We start from the raw sequence: 21,206 nt of genomic DNA on the forward strand, positions 1-21,206 counted from the left end.
CAAGGCATGAGCTATTTGATATTTGATAATGATTTGTTTTCAAATAAACGGCTTTCTTAATTTTTGTCATCTAAGCTAAGAATCAGGATACGTCAAAAAAAAAGAATGAAGATATGTCCAAACTCCAAACACAAAACCTAAGAAGAGTTGCTTTCAGAATTCAGACTCATTATTATCGCTACGGGAAATGCATTTCCATTATCATCAATAATTTTACATTGCAGCACTGTGTGTGTGTGTGTGAAGTAGGAGTGATAATGGGCCAGGCCTCGGTCGGGCTTAGCCCACTATAACTCTGGGCCTTTCCCACCTTTTAACAGCTGGAGCAGAAGGAACCCATTGTTGCATCTAAAAAGTACAATTGAGCTCTCCACATAATGGTGGCTAAATTACTTTTGTTTATTCAATAGATATTACAGTTTATACTTCCACAAAAGTCAAAACCAAAGCCAAGAGAAGGCGAAGAATAAGAAAATCAAAATGGTGGAGGCGGCTGAAGGTACTCATGAAGATATATCTTTGCCAAATAGTCCAGTTATTCCTACACCTGGATCTTTTTGTTTTACAATGGACTCCCCAACCAATACCTACAAAGACAATATTGAAAATTCAATTAGAACTACTAAAATGCATCTCTTTGTCTCCAATATAGAAACCCAGCCACAAGTATTTATATGAATACAAGCATGAATCTGCATGGGACATTGTAACATTTGTATACAAGTAGTGAGACATCAGAGTGTCGATAGATCAAATCAAACATTTGAATGGTTTCTTTACTAGGAAAAAAAGAGGAGACATTTACACGATCCACCGTGAAGGCAGAGCCATATTTGCCCCACTGTAGTTGGTCTAGTTAGCTGGTAATCTGGATATGTTTCCTCTCTCAAGAGAAAATTAGGTCCACATAATTATCTTTTGAATAGGCATGAATGATCAAATTAAACAAAGCAGCTCATTACTCATTAGGGCCCCATACCTAAAGCTAACATCATACAACCCATTTGATTTTAGGATCGGGACCAATTATTCATTTAATGGAAACTATTGTTTGGTATTCTCCAAAACCCAAAACATGGTTATTATGGGTGTTTTCACAACATACATGCCAATTACAAGAAGGTCCTTTATGTTATTCCACCTCTTGCTTGTTTTGGTCAAAACTCAAAAGACAAAATTCTTAATCACAGTTCACCGATTTTCACGATAATAGCTTATTCCACAGCAGAATTTTGGATATATTTACTTACTTTTGAAGGGCATTAAATGTTAATTTTCAAAATTACAGTGACAAAAAGAAAATCTCCTATTTTTATTAGAAGGCAAAGTAACATGCAAAATGTGAGGCATCTTGAAAAAAAGCCACATCAATGTTTTGGATCCTCAGTAAGGGTCACGACTGGTACTCGGTAGTTATGAAAACTGGACCATGCTTGATGATTCAATAGTTGCATCATCACACAGGTCCTTGAAGGCTGAAACAGTGGGTCAGTCCTCAAATTTTCATTAGAAACTACCAGAAAACTGTAGAAGTAATTATTGACAATTCAGTGATTTTTACTTGGGATAAACTGCACTCCACATCAGAACTCTGAATTCCACTGCAGACCTACAACAATTCAAAATTTCAAACACCTCCCCTTATAACACCAATACCCGCCCATGCATTAGCATCCTGGCACCTACCCCAACTGTAAGGTGGAGATAAGATTTGTTGGAGTGGACTGCACAGTAAGAACCCCTTTTTACTTCAATTTTCTATGCCATTTTCTTCTTTTCAATCTCTTCTTTAATCGCAGTTTTATATACTAACAGTCAAACGACTGAAGTCTGAGCTGCCAGTCTCAATAGTTTGATTGCCATTTAGAGCTATGAACATAGTTTTCAAGGCAACAAGGTGAGCCTAAGCGATATGAGGCACCTAGTTGCCTAGTCACCTAGACGAGCACCTAGGTGATGGGGTTTTCTTTTTTCATTTTTTTTTTTTTGAACAAAACCCATGAATCCTAGGGTAATTCCCTATGTTCAATTGCAAGTGGCAACCATCTTTCACTATTAATTATCTATAATCTTCATAAAAAAAGAATGTATAAGCTTCGTTTAAAACAAAAGAAAAATCAACATATTTATGAAAAAAAATGGAAAGAAAAAAAAATTTAGAAAATAGAGGGGCTGAACCTCTATTTTTTTCCTAAGGCTCAGTTTGGAGGGAGTACAAATACAAATATGTAGAGTGTAAAACCTTATATTTTCTATGCATTTTACTGTACATATTTGTATTTGTACTCTTTCCAAACTGAGCCTAAGAGAAGAAAAATAAAGGATGAAAGAAGAAGAAGAAGAAGAAGAAGAAGAAGAAAAATCAATATGTGTTGATTGAACAAAAATTTGAGCTCTTCTGTGCTTATTGGTTCAAGTTTTGAAGTCTTTGAGGGTTCAAGACGGTATACATCTTGATTGAACCCTAACAAATAAGAAAAATAATAAAAAGAAACTAACATTTTAACTCAAAATGAATAATTTAGTTTAATAACTAGCGGGGACCTGTAATATGCACGGGATTTGCTAAGCAAAAGTTAAACAATATTTTAAATAAATAATAATTATTTATATTTTATATACTACTTTTAATAATTTTTTTATAATACAAAAATAAAAATAATTAATTTCAGCTAAGATTGTTCATCAAATTGATGAAACCGATCAACTCGACCCAAGTTGGTCAATTTTATAGTATTTCCGATTGGCTTTGGTTCAGCAATTTCCCAACCTGGCCTAGTTGTTTAACCAAAATTGAACAACCCGATCATAGATATATATTAATATTTTATATTTTTAATATAATTTTTCTATATGGGAAAGTGGAAATTTTTCCATATTTCTTAGTCTAAAATATTTTATATCATAAATTTAATTTTTATATTTATTTTTTTAAGTTTAAAATCTTTTGAGCCAACCAACCCAAACTGATACAGCCCAAGTTGGCCGATTTTCACTAATGGTCAGTCGGTTTTAGGTGACCAACTCCCCAACCTGACCAGGTCGATTTGGTTGGCCAAACAGCCTACAACCAAGCCAAACCAACCCGTGAACACTCCTAATTTCAGCTAAATTAATAGTCTAATCTCTAACAAATAACAATAGTATAATCTACAATAATTATTGAAAATTTATAGCAAAAATACAATAAATACTTAAAACTATATTAGATTAGTCAATAAATAGTTTAATCTTAAATAATAGTTTAATATCTAATAAATATTAATCTAATATAATCTAATATCTAAAAACTATATTAGATTAGTCATTGAACTATTTAAATAATATATTTTTTTAAATTTTAAATCTTTATTGTTTGAATACCATTTACATTGAATAATCTAAAAAATCATAATTTATATATATTTTTTGATAGGAAACAGTAACTTTCATTAGATAATTAAAAAGATTACAGGCTTACCACCCACAAAAAGGATGAAAAAAGAAAATTAAAAACTTACAAACAGGCCCAACTCCTTGCTTAGTACATAATTTCGTGATGAAATTTGTAAAAAATGTAAAATTATTAATAATATGAACATTATTAAATCTATTATAATTATTTTTTGTGTTTTTTAATAAATATTTTAAAGTTATTGTATAATTTTGTTATAATATTTAAATAATTTTAAATTTTCTTTAGATAAATGTTGAGTGGGCCGACTTGTGTTTAGTTTATTTTCTTTTAAATTAAGATGTTGTTGGGCCTTGGGCCCATTAATTTTTTATTTTTTAAAGAGCTATAATTTACTTAGTTTGAGTTGCCACCCTACTAAGGGCATCTTTGTAATATCTCATATTTAAGTTAATTATAAATAGAATGAATAGCTGGCGGCTAGGGTTATGATACACAATCCTAGTTGACCTTCTTTTATTCCTCTCCTCTGTCTATTGTTGAAATCTACAACTTTCTCCTCTTCCTTTCACAAGAAGCTTGGCCGAATCAGCACATAAGGCTTTCTACTTGGTATCGGAGTAGGTTGAAGGTTCTTGAAGTGATTCTCTCATGCAGCCGTAGATCGGCCGACTGCATGGAGATTTAAGAGGCTGATCGAAGCTCTCAGGTAAGCCTAGTTTTTGGATTTTCTTGATGAATTTATATGCCTTGTAGCTGGTCTAGGGTTTCTCATCAGAATCAGGAAAAAATGGAGAAAGGGGAAGAGTCCTATTTTTGTTGGACTCTTCAATTTTGACCTAGGTAGTGGCGCCCTATTTTTTTATGGTTCTTTGGAATTTTTTATAAGGGGTGACTCAAGTCCCACGTGGTTTGGAGGCTTCTAGAGAGGGCGATTGTTTTTTCTCTTTCTTCTCCCATCCCACAGAAAATGAATCTTTCGTGGGGAGAAAATTCAGGACACCAAAGAAACGTCATTGGTTCTAGAAGGTGTTTTGTTTGTTTTTGCTGCATTTTCTATTTGTTTTCTATATCCTTTTGAGAAGCATGGAGGGACACATAGTTGAATATAAGCCCGGGAATGAAATGAGACCTGTGGGAGGAGGTGCTGGAGACCCCTTCGGAGTTGGAACCATTACTACAGTTAGGTTGGATGGTATAAACTACTTGGAATGGTCCCAATCTGCAAAGATGGCGATTGGAGCTCGTGGAAAATTAGGGTATATTACTGGTGAAGAGGTGAAACCTGAAACTGGCAACTCTCGGTGGGTGCAGGAAAATTATATGGTGATGACATGGTTGTGTAATTCCATGTTGCCACATATAAGTAAAATTTTTTTATGGGCAAATACTGCTAAGGAGATATGGGATGGGGTTGCAGAAACCTATTCACAGAAGGAGAATGTTGCTAGGGCTTATCAACTGAGAAATCAAATTATTGCTACTAGATAGGGAGATAGATCTGTTGTAGCTTATTTTTCAGTCCTTAAGACCCTGTGGCAAAAGATTGACCATCTAGAAACCTTTGCTTGGAAAACCACCAATGATGCAGCTACCTATCAAAGACACTTAGAGAAGTATAGGGTGTTTGAATTCCTAGATGGCCTTAACCTTGAGTATGACATTGCACAACAGCATCTTCTTTCCAGGGACAGTGTCACTCTCTCCCAAGCATATGCATTTGTGTCAGGAGAGGAGTGTAGGAGGGATGTAATGATGAAGAATCTCATGTCTGATCAGTTCGCTATGGTAAGTGCTGTGAAATCTAAACAGAATGGCAATGAGAATAAGAAGGAAGACAAAAGGGACTTAGTCTGTGACTACTGTAAGAAACCGAAGCATACAAGAGATACTTGTTGGAAGCTTCACCCACATCTTGTGCCGACCAGATTGAAGAATAAGAAAGGAAATGCACACATGGCTGTTACTGGTGACACTCCGGCCCCCCCTACTACAGCTGCCTTGGAGTCCGTTGCAGCTACTGCAGTAAGGGCCAAGCTTGAGAGGTTTGGGTTACTTCTGAATCAGAGGGATACAGCTAGTTCCAATTCAGCCGCAACCGGACAACAAGGTACAGGTAGCACAGGTGGAGTTCACTCTACCTCCCTTGCCCACACAGGTAGTCCACATGTCACTACAAACTATGTTTCTACTTCAGGTAAAGAGAGATCTCCTGGATTATAGACTCTAGAGCCTCAGAGCACATGACCCATTGCTCCACCATTTTCTCTTCTTACCAACTTAGTTCTGGCAGAGATAGGGTCTCCACAACTAATGGATCCCATGTTCCTATTGCTAGGAAGGGATCTGTCAAGATTAATGATTCCATTTGTTTACCCTATGTCCTCCATGTTCCTAGATAGAGCACCAACTTGTTATCTGTTAGTAGTTTGACTAAGAATCTGAACTGCTCAGTAATTTTTTCTCCTGGATGTTGTATTTTGCAAAATCTGAATTCAAAGAGGATGATTGGGAATGGTCGTGAAGTGAATGGAATCTACCTCCTGGATAATCTTCCAATTCACCAAAATCATCATGTTTGCAAGGACAGTAAGTCAAAACCTGTGGATTATATTATACTTTGGCATAATCATCTAGGTCCTTTGTCTTTTTCTTCTTTAAGTTCTTTGTTTCCAAAGTTGTTTGAGTCTCTGAGTAATAAAAGATGTTCTTCTCCTTTTTATGTTTTTCATTCGGGTGTGTGGGGCCCTTATCATGTTCCCTCTATGAGATGCTATCGCTATTTTCTCCTGTTTGTGGATGATTTCTCTCGATATTCCTGGATTTACCTGATGAAATCATGCGATGAGGTACCATCCTTGGTGAGGCAATTCCACCAGATGGTATTAACACAGTTTGGAACTATAATCAAGATTTTCAGATCTAACAATGCTAGGGAATATTTTGAGAGACATCTTGCCTCGTATCTGTTGGAGTATGGTGTTGTCCATCAGAGTAGTTGCTCCTACAGTCCATAGCAAAATGGTGTTGCAGAGAGAATGAACAGACACATTGTTGAGACAGCAAGAAGCATGATGATCACAGCTACAGTTCTGGTTCGTTTTTGGGGTGATGTTCTCACGACAGTATATCTAATTAACATGGTACCCTCTCGTATACTTGGATTCAACACTTCATTCAGCCTTCTTTTTCCTCAGGGGAAGATGTTTCACATTCCTCTAAGGATGTTTGGGTGTGTCTGCTTTGCGCATATTCTTGGTCCTTACCATTCGAAGCTTGATCCCAAGGCAAAGAAATGTGTCTTCCTCTGGGAACCAGTTTGTTACTATGGACATTACCTTTTTCGAATCTACATACTTCTTCTCAATGAATCCTTCTCAGCGGGAGTGTTTTGGGGAAGTAAGTCAGCAGTCTATCCCTCTCCCAGTTCCAATTCCTGTGTCAACTACTGTGCTTGACAACCATCCGATGTCACCTACCTTGTCACCCCCTTTGCGTTCCGTCTCACAGTATTGCTCACGGTAGAGACTTCATAAGGAGTTTGATTCCACTACAGCAGAACTCACACCACTTCATGTCGATCCCTTAGAGACTCCAGATTCGGCTGATACAGATCCAGGTATTCCTCTTGATCCCACTACTGATCCCACTACTATTTCAGTTCCCATTAATCCCACTAACACTGTTACAGATAACTTTGATCTTCCTATTGCTCTTAGAAAAGAGAAGAGGAAGTGCACTGCTCATTGCATATCACAATACTTATCCTACAGTGGACTTTCTCCTTCCTACCGTGCTTTTCTCTCTTCTCTTGATTCTGTGTCTATACCCGAGGGTGTTAGTGAAGCTCTCTCCAAACCTGAGTGGAACACAGCTATGCAGGAAGAGATGGAGACTTTGATTAAGAATCAGACATGGGAGATTGTGGACCTACCAGAAGGCAATGAGACAGTTGGATGCAGATGGGTTTACAAGTATAAAGCAGATGGAAGCATAAAGAGATACAAGGCAAGACTTGTTGCAAAAGAATACACACAGACCTATGGCATTGATTATCTGGAGACTTTTGCACCAGTTGCAAAGATGACCTCCATTCGGATACTCCTTTCTCTTGTTGCCTCATACTCTTGGCCCTTGTTTCAACTGGATGTGAAGAATGCTTTCCTAAATGGAGATCTACAAGAAGATGTGTATATGGATCTTCCAGCTGGTTTCTATGATAATGTTGAAAAGGGAAAGGTATGCAAGTTGAAAAAGTCACTATATGGCTTGAAACAGTCTCCCAGAATATGGTTAGACGGATTCAGAAAGGCCCTGATTGTTTTTTGCTACGCTCAAACTCAATCTGATTACACCTTGTTTGTGAAGCGTAGGGGATCCTTGGTGTCGATCCTAATTGTTTATGTGGATGATATTGTTGTCACTGAGAATGATCTGAGTGAAATTGACAGTCTAAAGAGGAACCTGCATAAGGAATTTGAGATTAAAGACTTTGGAGAACTGAGATACTTCTTAGGCATCGAAGTTGCAAGATCGAAACATTGAATTTTTATCTCTCAAAGGAAGTATGTCTTGGATCTTCTCCAAGAAACAGGGAAACTTGGAACAAAGGCAGCTAGCACCCCCATTGATCAGAACTATAGAACAGTGCATCAGAAGGTGAACCAGCAAAAGACCTTGGGAAGTACCAAAGACTTGTGAGTCGGCTACTATACTTGTGTATGACAAGACCGGACATCTCCTATGCAGTAAGCGTAGTGAGTTAATACATGCATGCTCCACGAGACCAACACTAGAAGGCAATTGACAGGATCCTTGCTTATTTGAAGGGACATCCAGGTAGAGGCATACTATTTACTGATCATGGACAGCTTAAGCTAGAGACTCATACAGATGCGGACTAGGCATGATGCCTCGATGATAGAAGATCAACTTCAAGAGTGTGCACCCTAGTTGGGGGTAACCTAGTCTCATGAAAGAGTAAAAAACAAACAGTTGTGGCAAGATCAAGTGCAAAAGCCGAATATAGGGCCATGGCACATGGAGTTTCAGAACTTCTCTAGATCTGTCCTCTGTTAGAAGAAATCGGTGTTCAGGCAGAAGAACCTATGATGATATACTGCGATAACCAGGCAGCGATTAATATTGCCCATAATCCAGTCCAGCATGACCGAACTAAGCACATTGAAGTAGATAGACATTTTATCAAAGAAATGGTAACTTCTGGAGAAGTTTGTCTTCCATGCATTTCTTCTGATCTACAGCTTGCTGATGTCCTCACAAAAGGCATTGCAAAGAATAAGCTAGAACATGATCTACGCAAGTTGAGGATGTGTGACATCTACTCCCAACTTGAGGGGGAGTGTTGAGTGGGCCGACTTGTATTTAGTTTATTTTCTTTTAAATTAAGATATTGTTGGGCCTTGGACCCATTAGTTTTTTATTTTTTAAAGAGTTGTAATTACTTAGTTTGAGTTGTCGCCCTACTAAGGGAATCTTTGTAATATCTCATATTTAAGTTAATTATAAATAGAATGAGGGGCTGGCAGCTAGGGGTTATGATACACAATCCTAGTTGACCTTCTTCTTCTTTTCTTCCTCTCCTCTGTCTATTGCTGAAATCTACAACTTTCTCCTCTTTCTTTCACAAGAAACTTGGCCGAATCAGTACATAAGGCTTTCTACTATAAATATAGATAAAAAGTGGGGGAGAGGATAAATAGGAATTAGAGATAATTTAGGAGATAAATAGGAATTATAAATAATTCAAGAGATAAATAGGAATTAGAAATAATTTAGGAGAAAGTGGAGGAGGTAGTTTAGGAGAAATTTTAGGAGAGGATATTATTTATGTTGTTGAGAATGTATGGGAGGGAGGGAGAGAGAGAGAGAGAGATATTAGGTAATTTTTTATAGGGAAGGAGAGCATCTCATTGGTTGTTTCAAAAAACACATGGAATAAAAAAATAAAAAATTCAAAAAAGGAGAAAATTTCTAGACTGTTGTGTTTTAGTGTGTGTGTGTGTGTGTGTGTCTTGGCGATTTAAGTGATGCAATCATAATAGTATCACTCTACATGTTTGGCTACCATATAAAAATATCTTGGCGATTTAAGCAAGGCAATCATCCATGAAAACCTTATTAACTAAGCATCACTCTACATGTTTGGCTACCTTGGTATTACCTGATAGTTAAGTAGTATATGACTATATCCCAAGAGTAGTTTCTACTTTATATGGCAGTGGGTTGTTCTTGTATCATTTGGTGTGGCAATAGCAAACATGCTTTTGCTTGATTAGTTGTTTTTCATTTGATTGATAGCAAGCATGTTTGTGTTTTATTGGATGATCACAAGAAATTGTTGCGACTATGAACTCATGAAAACAAATCACCAAGTCCAGTGACTAGGTCATTTGGTTTATCCTTTAACTTATAACATGCCTAGGTTTTTTATAAAGGCCACAAGAAAATGAGATATTGAGATGATCATGTGAACCCATCACTCCATTTGTTAGGCTAATTTCATATTTTTGTGATATTCCTAGTAAAGTAGTGGGTCCTAGAGGTAGTCTCCGTTTTATCATATGATAAGGAGTAATTCATGTATTAGTGTATCACTTGGAGCAGCAACAAGAAGCATGCAATTGGGTAATTTCGTCTTTCATTTGATTGATAAAATATCTACGTTTTATTGGAGGGTTGCATAAAAAAGTGTTGTAACCCTGTGGACTAATCGAAACCAAATCACCTAGGCATGCACTCACAAGTTGATTTGGTTCTAAATTTGATTATTAGCATGTTTGTGACTTATTGGAGGGTCATGAGAAAGTGTTGTAACGACGTGAATTCATCAAAATCAAATCACCCAAGCATGCACTCATTGGATGATTTGGTTTTTCTTTTGATTGATTAGCATGTTAGTGTTTTATTGAAAGGCCACAAGAAGTATTGTGATTATGTGAACACATCACAATACAGGTTAGGATACCTTTTCTTGATTGTCATAGTAAGGTAATAGACCTTAGAGGTAGTCTATTTTTTCATATGTTTAGTGGGTTATTTTGGTATCATTTAGGGTAGGAAAAAGGCATGCATTCATTGGGTGATTTGATTTTTAATTTAATTATTAGCATGTTTGTGTTTTATTGTAGGGTTGCAAGAAAGTGTTGTGACCATGTGAACTCATTGAAACCAAATCACCAACATGCACCCATTCAGTGATTTCGTTTTTTATTTGATTGATAGCATGCTTGCGTTTCATTGGAGGGTTGCAAGAAAGTGTTGTGGTCATGTGAACTCATCATTCAACATGTTAGGTATTTCTAAATTGTCATAGTAAGGTAGTAGACCCTAGAGGTAATCTCTATTTTTTTCATATTTAAGTGGGTTGTTACTTAGTGTATGTCATTTGGGGTAGTCGGATGCACTCACTGGATAATTTAGTTTTTTGTTTGATTAATAGCATGTATGTGTTTTATTAGAGGATTATAAGTGTTGTGACAATGTGTACACATAGAACCAAATCACCCAAGCAAACAATCACTAGTGATTTGATTTTTCTTTTGGTATTTTGGCTGATAGTATGTTGTGTTTTATTGGAGGGTTAAAAGAAAGTGTTTATGACCATGAAAGCTCATTTCTCCACATATTAAGCTATCTTTCTATTTCTTATTCGTCAAAGTAACAGAGTGGACCCTAGAGTATACATGTTGATTAAACCCTAACAAATAGTAATAAAAAGAAACTAGTATTTTAACTTAAACTGAATACTTTAGTTTAATAATGTCTTTTATTATTATAATCTCAAAAAAGTTAAGAGTATAAAAGTATTCAAGAGCCTTGTGTAAAAAATATCTTGGTGATTAAGCGAGGCAACCCACCATGAGCACCTTATCACTTAGGCATTGCCTTGAGTAGAGGTGTCAATGGACCAGGTTTGGATTGGACCCATCTGAATCAAAACCAATTTGAATGGGTTGGACAGTCCAATAAGACATTGAATTGGGCTAGTTCAGATTTAATGGTCCAAAGTATTTATTGGATTGGATTGGACCTGGTCCATCTGTAATGGATTTATATTGGACTGGGTCGAGTTGAACCAATATCTGGTCCATTGACCAGGTTTGTGTTGGACACAATCTGAATTAAAATCAATTTGAACAGGTTGGATCTTGGGTGATCCAATAAAACATTGAATTGGACCAGACCAGTCCAAAGTATTTATTGGATTGGACTTGGTCCATCAGTAATGAACTCATGTTGGACCAGATTGGGTTGGACCAATATCCGGTCCATTGACAGCCCTAGCCTTGACAATGACAACTATGACTCTGAAATACACAGGACTCGCAAAATATGGAATCAAAGATTCCCTATGCATAAATATACAGCTTCATGGTCTTACCGCTTTAACCCCAGCTTCTTGTACATAAGCTATGTCATCTGGAGTAAACAGCCCAGATTCCCCAACCACCTGAAGAGTCAAGAATAACAGACATCAAATCCCATGAGAACACAAAACATAACATCACCTATAGCCTTAACCCATCCAAAATGGGGGAAAACTTAAGGAAAATAAGGGAGATAAATTTACTATGGCTTAAGATAATGACAATACTGGTGAAAGGATTACTTACAATTATGTCTTTTTGCTGGATCATTTTTCCACGCTCTCCCTGAAGAAGTTTCTTTGTGTTGCTAATATCAACCTCAAATGTTTCTGTGGATTAGCCAAATGAAAAGTTAAATTGTCAAAAAAGTCAAATTCTCTTTTTTTTTTGGTGATGGCATAGGGGGCTTCATCGAGATACACAAAGTGGGGGGGGGGGGGTGCCGCAACACCCCAACCCTGAAGGCGGGAAGGGAACCCAAAGTACATGTTATGTAGCTGATGATATGTAAGTACATGGTATTTGTTCCCTCATGTTGATACCTAAAAGAGCAGTGGAATGTGTGGCAAATCCAGCTATATGTATTTCCAAAATAAGGTGAAACAAGGAGTGAAGAAAGTATGATAATGAAAATTAAGTTTTACACAACTTAAAGGCTTAAATTGTTTGGACAGAACCATCATAAAAGAAGGTGGCTAGACAAAATTCCACAAGACACTTTAGCTAAGCAAGGAGTTACCAGGGAGGCTTTGTTTTGGGCCTATTTGTAAGTTTTTGTTTTTCTTTTTCCATCCATTTTGTGGGTGGTAAACCTGTAATCTTTTTCAATTCTCTAATGAAAGTTGTCGTTTCCTATCAAACAAAAAAAAAAAAAAAATCCACAAGACAATAAATCATAGATATCATTGTTAAAGAAAACAAGTTGGATTGGAAAAGGAAAAATCATATAGTCAAGCACAAGGTTTGGGTAAGTAGAAGTCTCCAGGGAAATATCTTGGGTATATAGAATCAGGACACATAGGTCGATCTTTGGGCCCCATAAGGCCATAACTTCTCACCGATCTCATGTTTTAAGAATCAGGACCACCACTAAACAGGTCCCAAATAAAAGATTAGGCATTATTTGTAAGGCCTTCTTTTTAACTTGAAAGAAACTTTTCTTCTCCATGCAATTAAAAGCAGTAGAACCAGAGATTGTTATAACCTTCTGTGCATAATTATTTTTGGTCTAGCTGATTTACAAGGGAGGACCGATCTGATAGTGGGTTCAATGCTCAAAAAAATAGGAGACTTGGCAAGTTATAGGAGCCTCAGACCTATCTACGGATTCTGTGTTCCTGGACCCCAAGATTTAGCCACTTCATAGTCACAGAGAGAAAGAGAGAGAGATTACCAAGGTCACGGTTGTTGATGCCAATGAGTTCCACTCCATCAATTCCTAAAACACGATCCATTTCCCTTTCATTGTGCACCTTAATAGGGTAATGAAAAGGAAAAGACAAAGAAAACCATGCAAACAATTTCAATTAATCAGTGCAACAGAAATACCTTTTTCTTCTTTAATAAAGGAATGCAAATAGAAAATAACAGACAGACCTGAATGCAGATAGATGAACCAAAGAAAATAAGGTAATGTCTCTCAATGAAGTTAAATAGATAGAAGCCCAGCAAGAAATTCATTTATGTCTGTCAACCTTCTCTTTTTAAATAAAAAAGGGGCAAGTAATTGCTTAAAAGCATAAAAAAGAAGCAAAAATTTCAGTCTAGTTGGACTAAAGAGTAGCTGTCTAAGTTCGGCCTCAACTCACTAGAACTTGATATTAGTAACAAACTAACTATGTTAAATAAACAGAATATTGAATCTTTCTTTCCTTTTTTTTTTGGAGAAATGGTGTGCATGAAAAGAAGAATCATAAGCAAAACAATGCAGTTGCTCAAATAATAAAGTATGTAGCAGGAAAGCAATCAACAGACCTCCACCAATGCAGCCAAGCCAAGTATTTTGCATATCTTAGTCATGTAGCGTATGTCAAGATCAGGCAATACAGCAGCAATCAAAAGAACTGCATCTGCCCCTTTTGTCCGAGCATAATAAATTTGCCAGGCATCAATGATAAATTCTTTGCAGAGGAGAGGACACTGCATTACTTTCTGAAGTGAGAAGCTTGTATTCAAAAGATAAAATGTGTTCATAAGAAAGCATAGAAGGCATTTTTCAGAGCAGACCTTTACTCCAGCATTCCGTATTGCCTCTAAATTTTCAAAGCTTCCCTTTGTTAGTTAAAAAAAAAAAAAGAAAAAGAAACGAGAGAGTCAATTAGTAGAAAAAACTTTCCTTAATTGATGCTAGTAGTAAAAATTTACTACATCTTTCCACCCCATAAATTTATGACATCAGGCAATAACTAAGCAAGAGAGATCAAATTTACCTTAAAGTACTTCTCATCTGTCAAAACACTAAGACATGCAGCTCCTCCTTTCTCATAAGCTTCAGCTATTTGAACCTGTTTCAGGTCATCAATGCAAAAAATTAAGGAAAAGTAGAAACATAAATCAGGACAAGTTTGTAGAAACTGCAAGACAGAGAAATATGTCTGGGAATCTAACTCAGCAAAACAGAAAAACAGACTTGTTGACATGTCCCTAAGAATCTATGAAGTGTCAAATCCAATTTGTGCCTGACACAGACATTGTCAGAGTCACATACACAAAAAATTTACCGGATCAAAATCCTCTCTCAATATGCCTCTGCTTGGAGAAGCCTTCTTTACTTCAGCTATCAGAGCTGGTAAACCAGTTCGCATATAAGATGCCTTCAAAGCACCAACAAAATCTCTAACGGGAGGAGCATTCTCAAGAGATTTCTTCAGAAGAGACAATGACTTTCTTTCTTTTAACTGAAAAAAAAAAAAAGTTTCAAGAATATTAGCAGTCAATCCATCACATTATAATGGAAAAAGAAAAGACGTACGAAATGGAGCATAAACATACTTGTGATACTTCCACGTCCTTGTTCCATATTATTTCCTCTAGAATGTTACGAGGAGTATTGCCCTCATTCTGTAACCTGAACTCAAAGGGACCCACATAATGCAAAGGGGGTCCAGTGGATGGCCGTCTTCTAATTCTGATACCCTGACTAGCAGCTATTTCATCTTGAAATCTTCCTACTTCCCATTCCTTGATCTCAAGTGCATTACCTTTGGAATCATCCATTGGAGGAAGTATAGAATATCCATCCTTGGAATTTGACTATTAACACCGATGAAATATAAAATATAATTTTAGAGCCACTTATATGATTTATCAAGAATTAATTTATTGATTTGGGCATAATCCCTTTCTTACAAACAAGGATTATCCCTACTAACTCATAATTACAATCAAGGTATTATTTTCTTTCTGTTTACAAGGAATTCCTTTTTCTAATTTCTATAAGAAATTGAATGGATCCAAACAAGCACCTTTTAACTTTTTCGTGTATTTGTAACCCAATTTACTATTTTAATCTGAACATAAAATGTTTAAAAGTTGGTAGACTCTAAGTTGAACATTGGATTAATTTGTTTTTATCAGTTTTCCTACTTAATTTGAATTTGCACATATTTTGAAAATTTTCAGCAATATTTTTTGAAAATCATGTCTACAAGGTTTCATTCTTTTTTAAGAAAAGCTAAGGTAATATTGTATTAATTGATCAAAAGAGGGAACAACCCCTATACGGTGAGAAGTGGCAGTGTTTGTCCAAGAAAAGACACTTGCAGAGATGTTCCGGCAGACTCCTCCAGCTGAGAAGCTTTTCCATTGAAGACCCTGTCGTATCTCTCCTTCCAGATGCACCAGAGAGTGTCCGCAGGAAGTAGATAATAAGATGCCTTATATTGGGGAGACAGATTCTGCACCTACCAGCTTTGAAGCGCCTACAAAACTGAGCTTGGAAAGACCCAGCTTACATTGAAGCTTTTGGGAAGCTGTCTTGGCAACAGAGAACTCAAAGTTACAGAAAACACAGGTGGAAGAAGGAACATTTATGCCTTTTCTGAGAAGATTTTCCTTATTAAGGGATTTCCCAAGGGCTGCAATCCAAGAATGAAAAGCAATCTTGGAGGGGATTCTGCTATCCCAAATGATTTTGTGGGGAAAGTCGGGGGATGTAGAGAACTGATGATGAATCATGGATTTTACTGTAAAGCTACCAAAGCTACAATGTTTAATTCTTTCAACTTAACATTATTAAAAACAGGAATCATAAATTTTCACAGCTCTAGTTTTGATCTGACTTGTATATTGAGCTTTCACTAAAGAAGAGTTTAGAGGGGGTTTCCAATGATTCCATCATCATATGTTGGCAAACAATGGCTAACCACGCTATTAATGTGTCCCCAGTGTTAAAGAAATGGAAGTCCGCACTTCAAGAATATCCAAGTTTTATTTAAATGGCTATTCCTTGGGTAATTCAGGGCCATCAGGTATTATAGGGAATTTAGAGATGGTACTAGTTTTGATCTGACTTGTATATTGAGCTTTCACTAAAGAAGAGTTTAGAGGGGTTTCCAATGATTCCATCATCATATGTTGGCAAACAATGGCTAACCACGCTATTAATGTGTCCCCAGTGTTAAAGAAATGGAAGTCCGCACTTCAAGAATATCCAAGTTTTATTTAAATGGTTATTCCTTGGGTAATTCAGGGCCATCAGGTATTATAGGGAATTTAGGGATGGTACTAGTTTTGATCTGACTTGTATATTGAGCTTTCACTAAAGAAGAGTTTAGAGGGGTTTCCAATGATTCCATCATCATATGTTGGCAAACAATGGCTAACCACGCTATTAATGTGTCCCCAGTGTTAAAGAAATGGAAGTTCGCACTTCAAGAATATCCAAGTTTTATTTAAATGGCTATTCCTTGGGTAATTCAGGGCCATCAGGTATTATAGGGAATTTAGAGATGGTACTAGTGATGCTCCCATGGTATTTTCAGGGCCAAAGGACATGGGGACTCAACTTGAGAAGAAAGGGGCAAAGAGCTTTAGTACATGGTTCCAAGGCTCTACTAGGGCCATTTTCTTTTGGGCAGCATTTAAGAACGGATTACTTTCCAGGTTACAGCACTCTATTTTGGGTGCCTGTTCAAACATCTTGTATTACCCTTTCATAATTTAATGAAAGTTACCATTTCTGATTAAAAAAAGATAGGCAATGACTCAGTTTTGCACAGAATTAAGGGGCAGAGGGACCTCTCAAACAGGATGGATACTAGTATGGTTCAAATGTCCATCAGTCCATGGATTCAAAGAATCTCCTAAAAGAGGGAGCATTTTTGACAACCGGGTTAAATCACTTGTTCAGGTGGATACTAAAAACAGATAATAGCTTTGCAGATAGCCTAGCCAGAAAAGGAGTGAATATTAATAACAAAATATTTACCTGGATGCTCCTAACTTGGGGTAACATTATATGATACTGTTTTGTAGTGCTGTCTGGTCAGTTTTATGATAGTGGTCACCTTTCCTTTTTTTTTTATCAATATGGTCACCTTTCCTTTTCCTTGTAAAGGGAAAGGGGGCAAGGAGTTGTACTACTTTGTCTTTCTTTCAAATCAATAGAACTCAAAGATTTTGTTAAAAAATATCAAGGAATATAAATAAGAAGCATAAGAAAAATTAATACCAATTATACCATTCAGTACATCATTCATTGTTAAACTATGGGCTCTTAAATCACTACCTCAATCCATGTCCTCAGTCTGCCCCTAGCTCTTCTGGCCCCTTCAACTTGTAATAAATCATTTCTTACCAGTATTGTAGATTCTTCTCTGCATGTGACCAAACCACCTTAGTCAATTTTCCCTCATCTCATCACCTACTGGAGCTACTCCTAAGTTCCTTAAAATAAGTTCATTTCTAATCCTACCCTTTCTAGTTTTCCCACTCATCCATCTAATTATTTGCATTTCTGCTAAACCTGTTTTTGACACGTTTCTTTACTGCCCAACACTCCACTCCATAAAACATTGCTGACCTTATGACCACTTTATAAAATTTTCCTTTTAGCCTAACCGGTATTCTCCTATCATATAAGACATTTTTTATCAGCAACTCTGAAATGATTTCATTAATTAGAAAAATTATGGATCTCCTATCATATAAGACTCCAGATGCGCCTTTCCAGTTTGCCCATCTTTCTCTAATTCTATGGGTTACATTCTCCCCAACATCTTCCTTGTGGATTACCAAACCAACATTATAGAAGAGGTCACATTGAAATATCTCTTAGTCTCCAATCTTAAGTGTACCCTGATTTCCACTCCTACTATTATTAAATTTACAGAGAAATTTTTTGTTTTACTCCTTATTTTAAACCTGTGGTTTCTAAGGTATTTATCCATAAATCTAATTTTGCATTTAATCCTTCTTTAGTTCCATCAATTAATTGCCATCAGCAAACAACATGCATCATGAGACCTCCTCTTAAATATGTTAAGCCAATTCATCCATGACTACAGCAATTGAATAAGGGATAAGTTCTAAGCCTTGGTGAAATTAGTATATGCATATGCATACATGTATACATATATGAATTTACTGAGCTTCCCTAAATGACAGAAATCCTTAACAAACCCTCTTGGGCATCTATTAGATTATATAAATAAAAAAGGAGAGATATTATCAGTTGGACAAAACCCCAATACAAAGGTCACCATAAGGCCAGCATGGACTGCATAATTGAACAGATGGTCTATCCAATGGGCTTCAATCGGGTGAACAGTATTAATCAACCATGGGACCCTTCCGTGGCAGAAAAATAGGTATAGAGAGGCAAACAATATAACTGCTTAAATGATGGGCGTATGAGAACCACACTCTTTTGCTATGTAGGATGAACTTTAGCGGTTTAGCCATATAAATAAATTTTAAACCATTTGGTTAGTTGGATTAAGTGGTTTATAGGGTTGAGCACCTCCAAACAATATCAGCTTTATTGATAAAAAAAAAAAACAATATCACCTTTATTTTAAAATGGAGGGCCATTCTTGACTTAAGAGTCCCCCTCTCACAATATAGCAATGTTGTGTGTTATTCATATACAGTGTTTTTCTAACAGCGTTATTTATATGCTCTATCCATCTAACAGAATACTGCAATCTTCAAGGATAAATTTAGGTTAGCTTTTGTACAGCGCGTAGAAGGGAGTCTACTCATTAGTAATAATCAGTAAGACCCAGAAAATTTGGTAATTTATTATTCTAATTGCTTCTATCTAAGTTTTATATATCTACTCTGGTTCTTCGTAAACAGACGATCATAAAACAGATTACTTGTACTAATTATATTTTCAGGGTTTTTTTTGTTTACTGTTATATAATAATTTGAAGTACAATTAAGTCATTTTATGAAATTTAAAATTTAGGTGCATGTCCGCGAACACCCATTTTGTTGCCCCTGCTGATCACAGAAACATTCTTTAGTTATACAAAGAGCAATATCTGCAACGGCTGATTAGATCTCTATATGTAAGAACTTCATAGTTTCCATCAGAGTTTCATCCAAAAGGTCTTTTTATTTTCGGATCAATCAAAAGAACGTCTAAATAACTTAGTATAAAAAGCCAATCCATGCACCTCAGAAATAAGAAAATAAAAAATAAAAAATAAAACCCATAAAATAAATTTAAGTTCGAACAAGAATCAACAGTTTTAATTCAAGACTTGCCAGCCGAAACCATGACTATACATCAAAAAGGATCAAAACCCAGTTGGACTTCGGGGGAGTTTGAAAGGGCATTGCGCACCTGCTGTGCTCGAATGGTTACTGAGGACCTAAGAGCTAAGCGTCCATTGTCCATTAGAATCGACCTCTCAGTTGTGAAATTCCGTCGGGGTTTAACAGTAGGAACCCGCGGAGACGAAACCCTATGTGACGCTGCGATGACCGCTCCTTCCATTCAGAACTGAAAACAAAACCTCAGACGATCCTGTAAGAAGATAAGCCCAAGGTAAGAGAAATAATAAGACGCCAGGGGAGTAATTCTCTGTAGTTGGTTCGTCCCTTTTATACTCATTTGCGCGCTTAGACGTGCCATAAAGACAAATAATCTTGGGAAGATCGCAGCGGGCTGACATGGGGGAGTTGTCCGAATAGTCGGAACTGAGTATGTGTTTGGTAACGTTAATGTTTATTCAATAAATGTTTTTACTTTATTCGCGGGTGAAATGGAAAAAATGCAATAATTGCAACTCGTTCGTGTAACGGTGAATAAATGCCTCGCCGTTTGTGAAAGTTTTTTGACAAACCACTGATATGCACATATGTAACAAGAGAGAGAAAATGGTGACATGGCGCCTATGTAGCAATTCAAATCTTGCAATAAAATATGCATTTAATATAAGATAAGAATAAAATATGCATTTAATCCAATTCAAATCTTGCAATATAAGATGAGAATAAAATTATTAAAATGCTCAATGTTCAAATTTATTTTATCATATTCTTTTATCTTCAAACACTAACAATGTTCATGTTCACAGGTACATTCCAATACATGGTGGCATGTATCTGTATGAAATCAATGTGAGGCATTATATGTTGTACGAGTACAAAAGCCAACATGTAAGCATTTCTCCGTGTTCATCCATTCTCGTCATCTTTTCTACATGCAGACTTTAGTTGCTTTGTTATTATGTGGATTGGTGTGATTTTTTTACTGTAACAAATTGTGTCCTAAAAGTTAAAAATAAATAAATAAATAAAACAGTAAAAAAGAGAATTTCGACATGGGCATTTTAGAAATTTTAACACTATCCCGAAAGTTCAAATGGTTAAATGTCATTACCCAAAGTTTAAACTTTTCCATTATTTTGTCATCTTCAAAATACCCCTTTAGGTTTCTAATAACATTTAAATATACCCATTCCGTTATGGTATAGATGTTAAAAGTACAATTATGCCCTTATTATTATTTTTTATAAAAAAAAAAATGAAAGTGCTACACTAGCACATTTCCAAAAATCACAAAAACAAATAAAATCTAAATCCAAAGGAGAGAATAAAGATTAAGTGCAACAAAACCAGAAAACAATAAAAGTGCCTTATTGGCAATCCAATCTATCACTTGATTTAATTCCCTAAACGCATGCCTGCAGTTTACTCCACTGATCGGATTCTCCTTCAAATGCAAGCAATCCGTGTAATTCCATGGCGAGGTGGTTTGGCCTTTGAGAGAGGAGAACTACGCCCTTATTATGAATGTGCAGGGAGAGGAGGTTTAACTGCTTAAGATTAACCCCAAGTTTTGCCCATGTTGTCCACTTGCTGAAACGGAGAATTAAATCCATTTAAATAAAGTGCCTTTTGGGGGTAATTTATTAATTTTTATATTCTAATAAAAATCTTCATGATCCAAAGACAAAAGTCAAAATAAT

At 36.2% G+C, this 21,206-nt stretch overlaps 1 protein-coding gene across 1 annotated transcript; it reads right to left on the bottom strand.

Annotated features, from left to right (window-relative positions):
* Positions 1-172: 172 nt before the first annotated feature.
* On the bottom strand, positions 173-19,949 carry LOC148878527 (indole-3-glycerol phosphate synthase, chloroplastic-like). The gene is made up of 10 exons (XM_088955957.1): positions 19,577-19,949; positions 14,776-15,036; positions 14,505-14,681; positions 14,214-14,288; positions 14,011-14,055; positions 13,759-13,923; positions 13,178-13,256; positions 12,031-12,113; positions 11,799-11,867; positions 173-587 (listed from the first exon to the last, which is right to left on the bottom strand). Exons 1-10 carry the CDS (start codon positions 19,727-19,729, stop codon positions 504-506), a joined length of 1,191 nt encoding a protein of 396 aa, XP_088812083.1. The 5' UTR covers positions 19,730-19,949; the 3' UTR covers positions 173-503.
* Between the last annotated feature and the right edge of the window lie 1,257 nt (positions 19,950-21,206).

The sequence above is a fragment of the Nelumbo lutea genome, chromosome 1 (genome assembly GCF_056320005.1).
Source record: "Nelumbo lutea isolate HS-2025 chromosome 1, American lotus-T2T, whole genome shotgun sequence".
In the NCBI taxonomy this organism is placed as follows: Eukaryota; Viridiplantae; Streptophyta; class Magnoliopsida; order Proteales; family Nelumbonaceae; genus Nelumbo; species Nelumbo lutea.

What these genes read in the sequence shown, in the direction of transcription:
- LOC148878527 (XM_088955957.1), bottom strand. Translation starts at nt 19,729, where the DNA reads ATGGAAGGAGCGGTCATCGCAGCGTCACATAGGGTTTCGTCTCCGCGG. An exon ending in TGAGAGAGGATTTTGATCCG is followed by an intron (nt 14,289 to 14,504) that starts GTAAATTTTTTG and finishes GACCTGAAACAG; the next exon opens with GTTCAAATAGCTGAAGCTTA. An exon ending in CATCAACAACCGTGACCTTG is followed by an intron (nt 12,114 to 13,177) that starts GTAATCTCTCTC and finishes GCTAATCCACAG; the next exon opens with AAACATTTGAGGTTGATATT.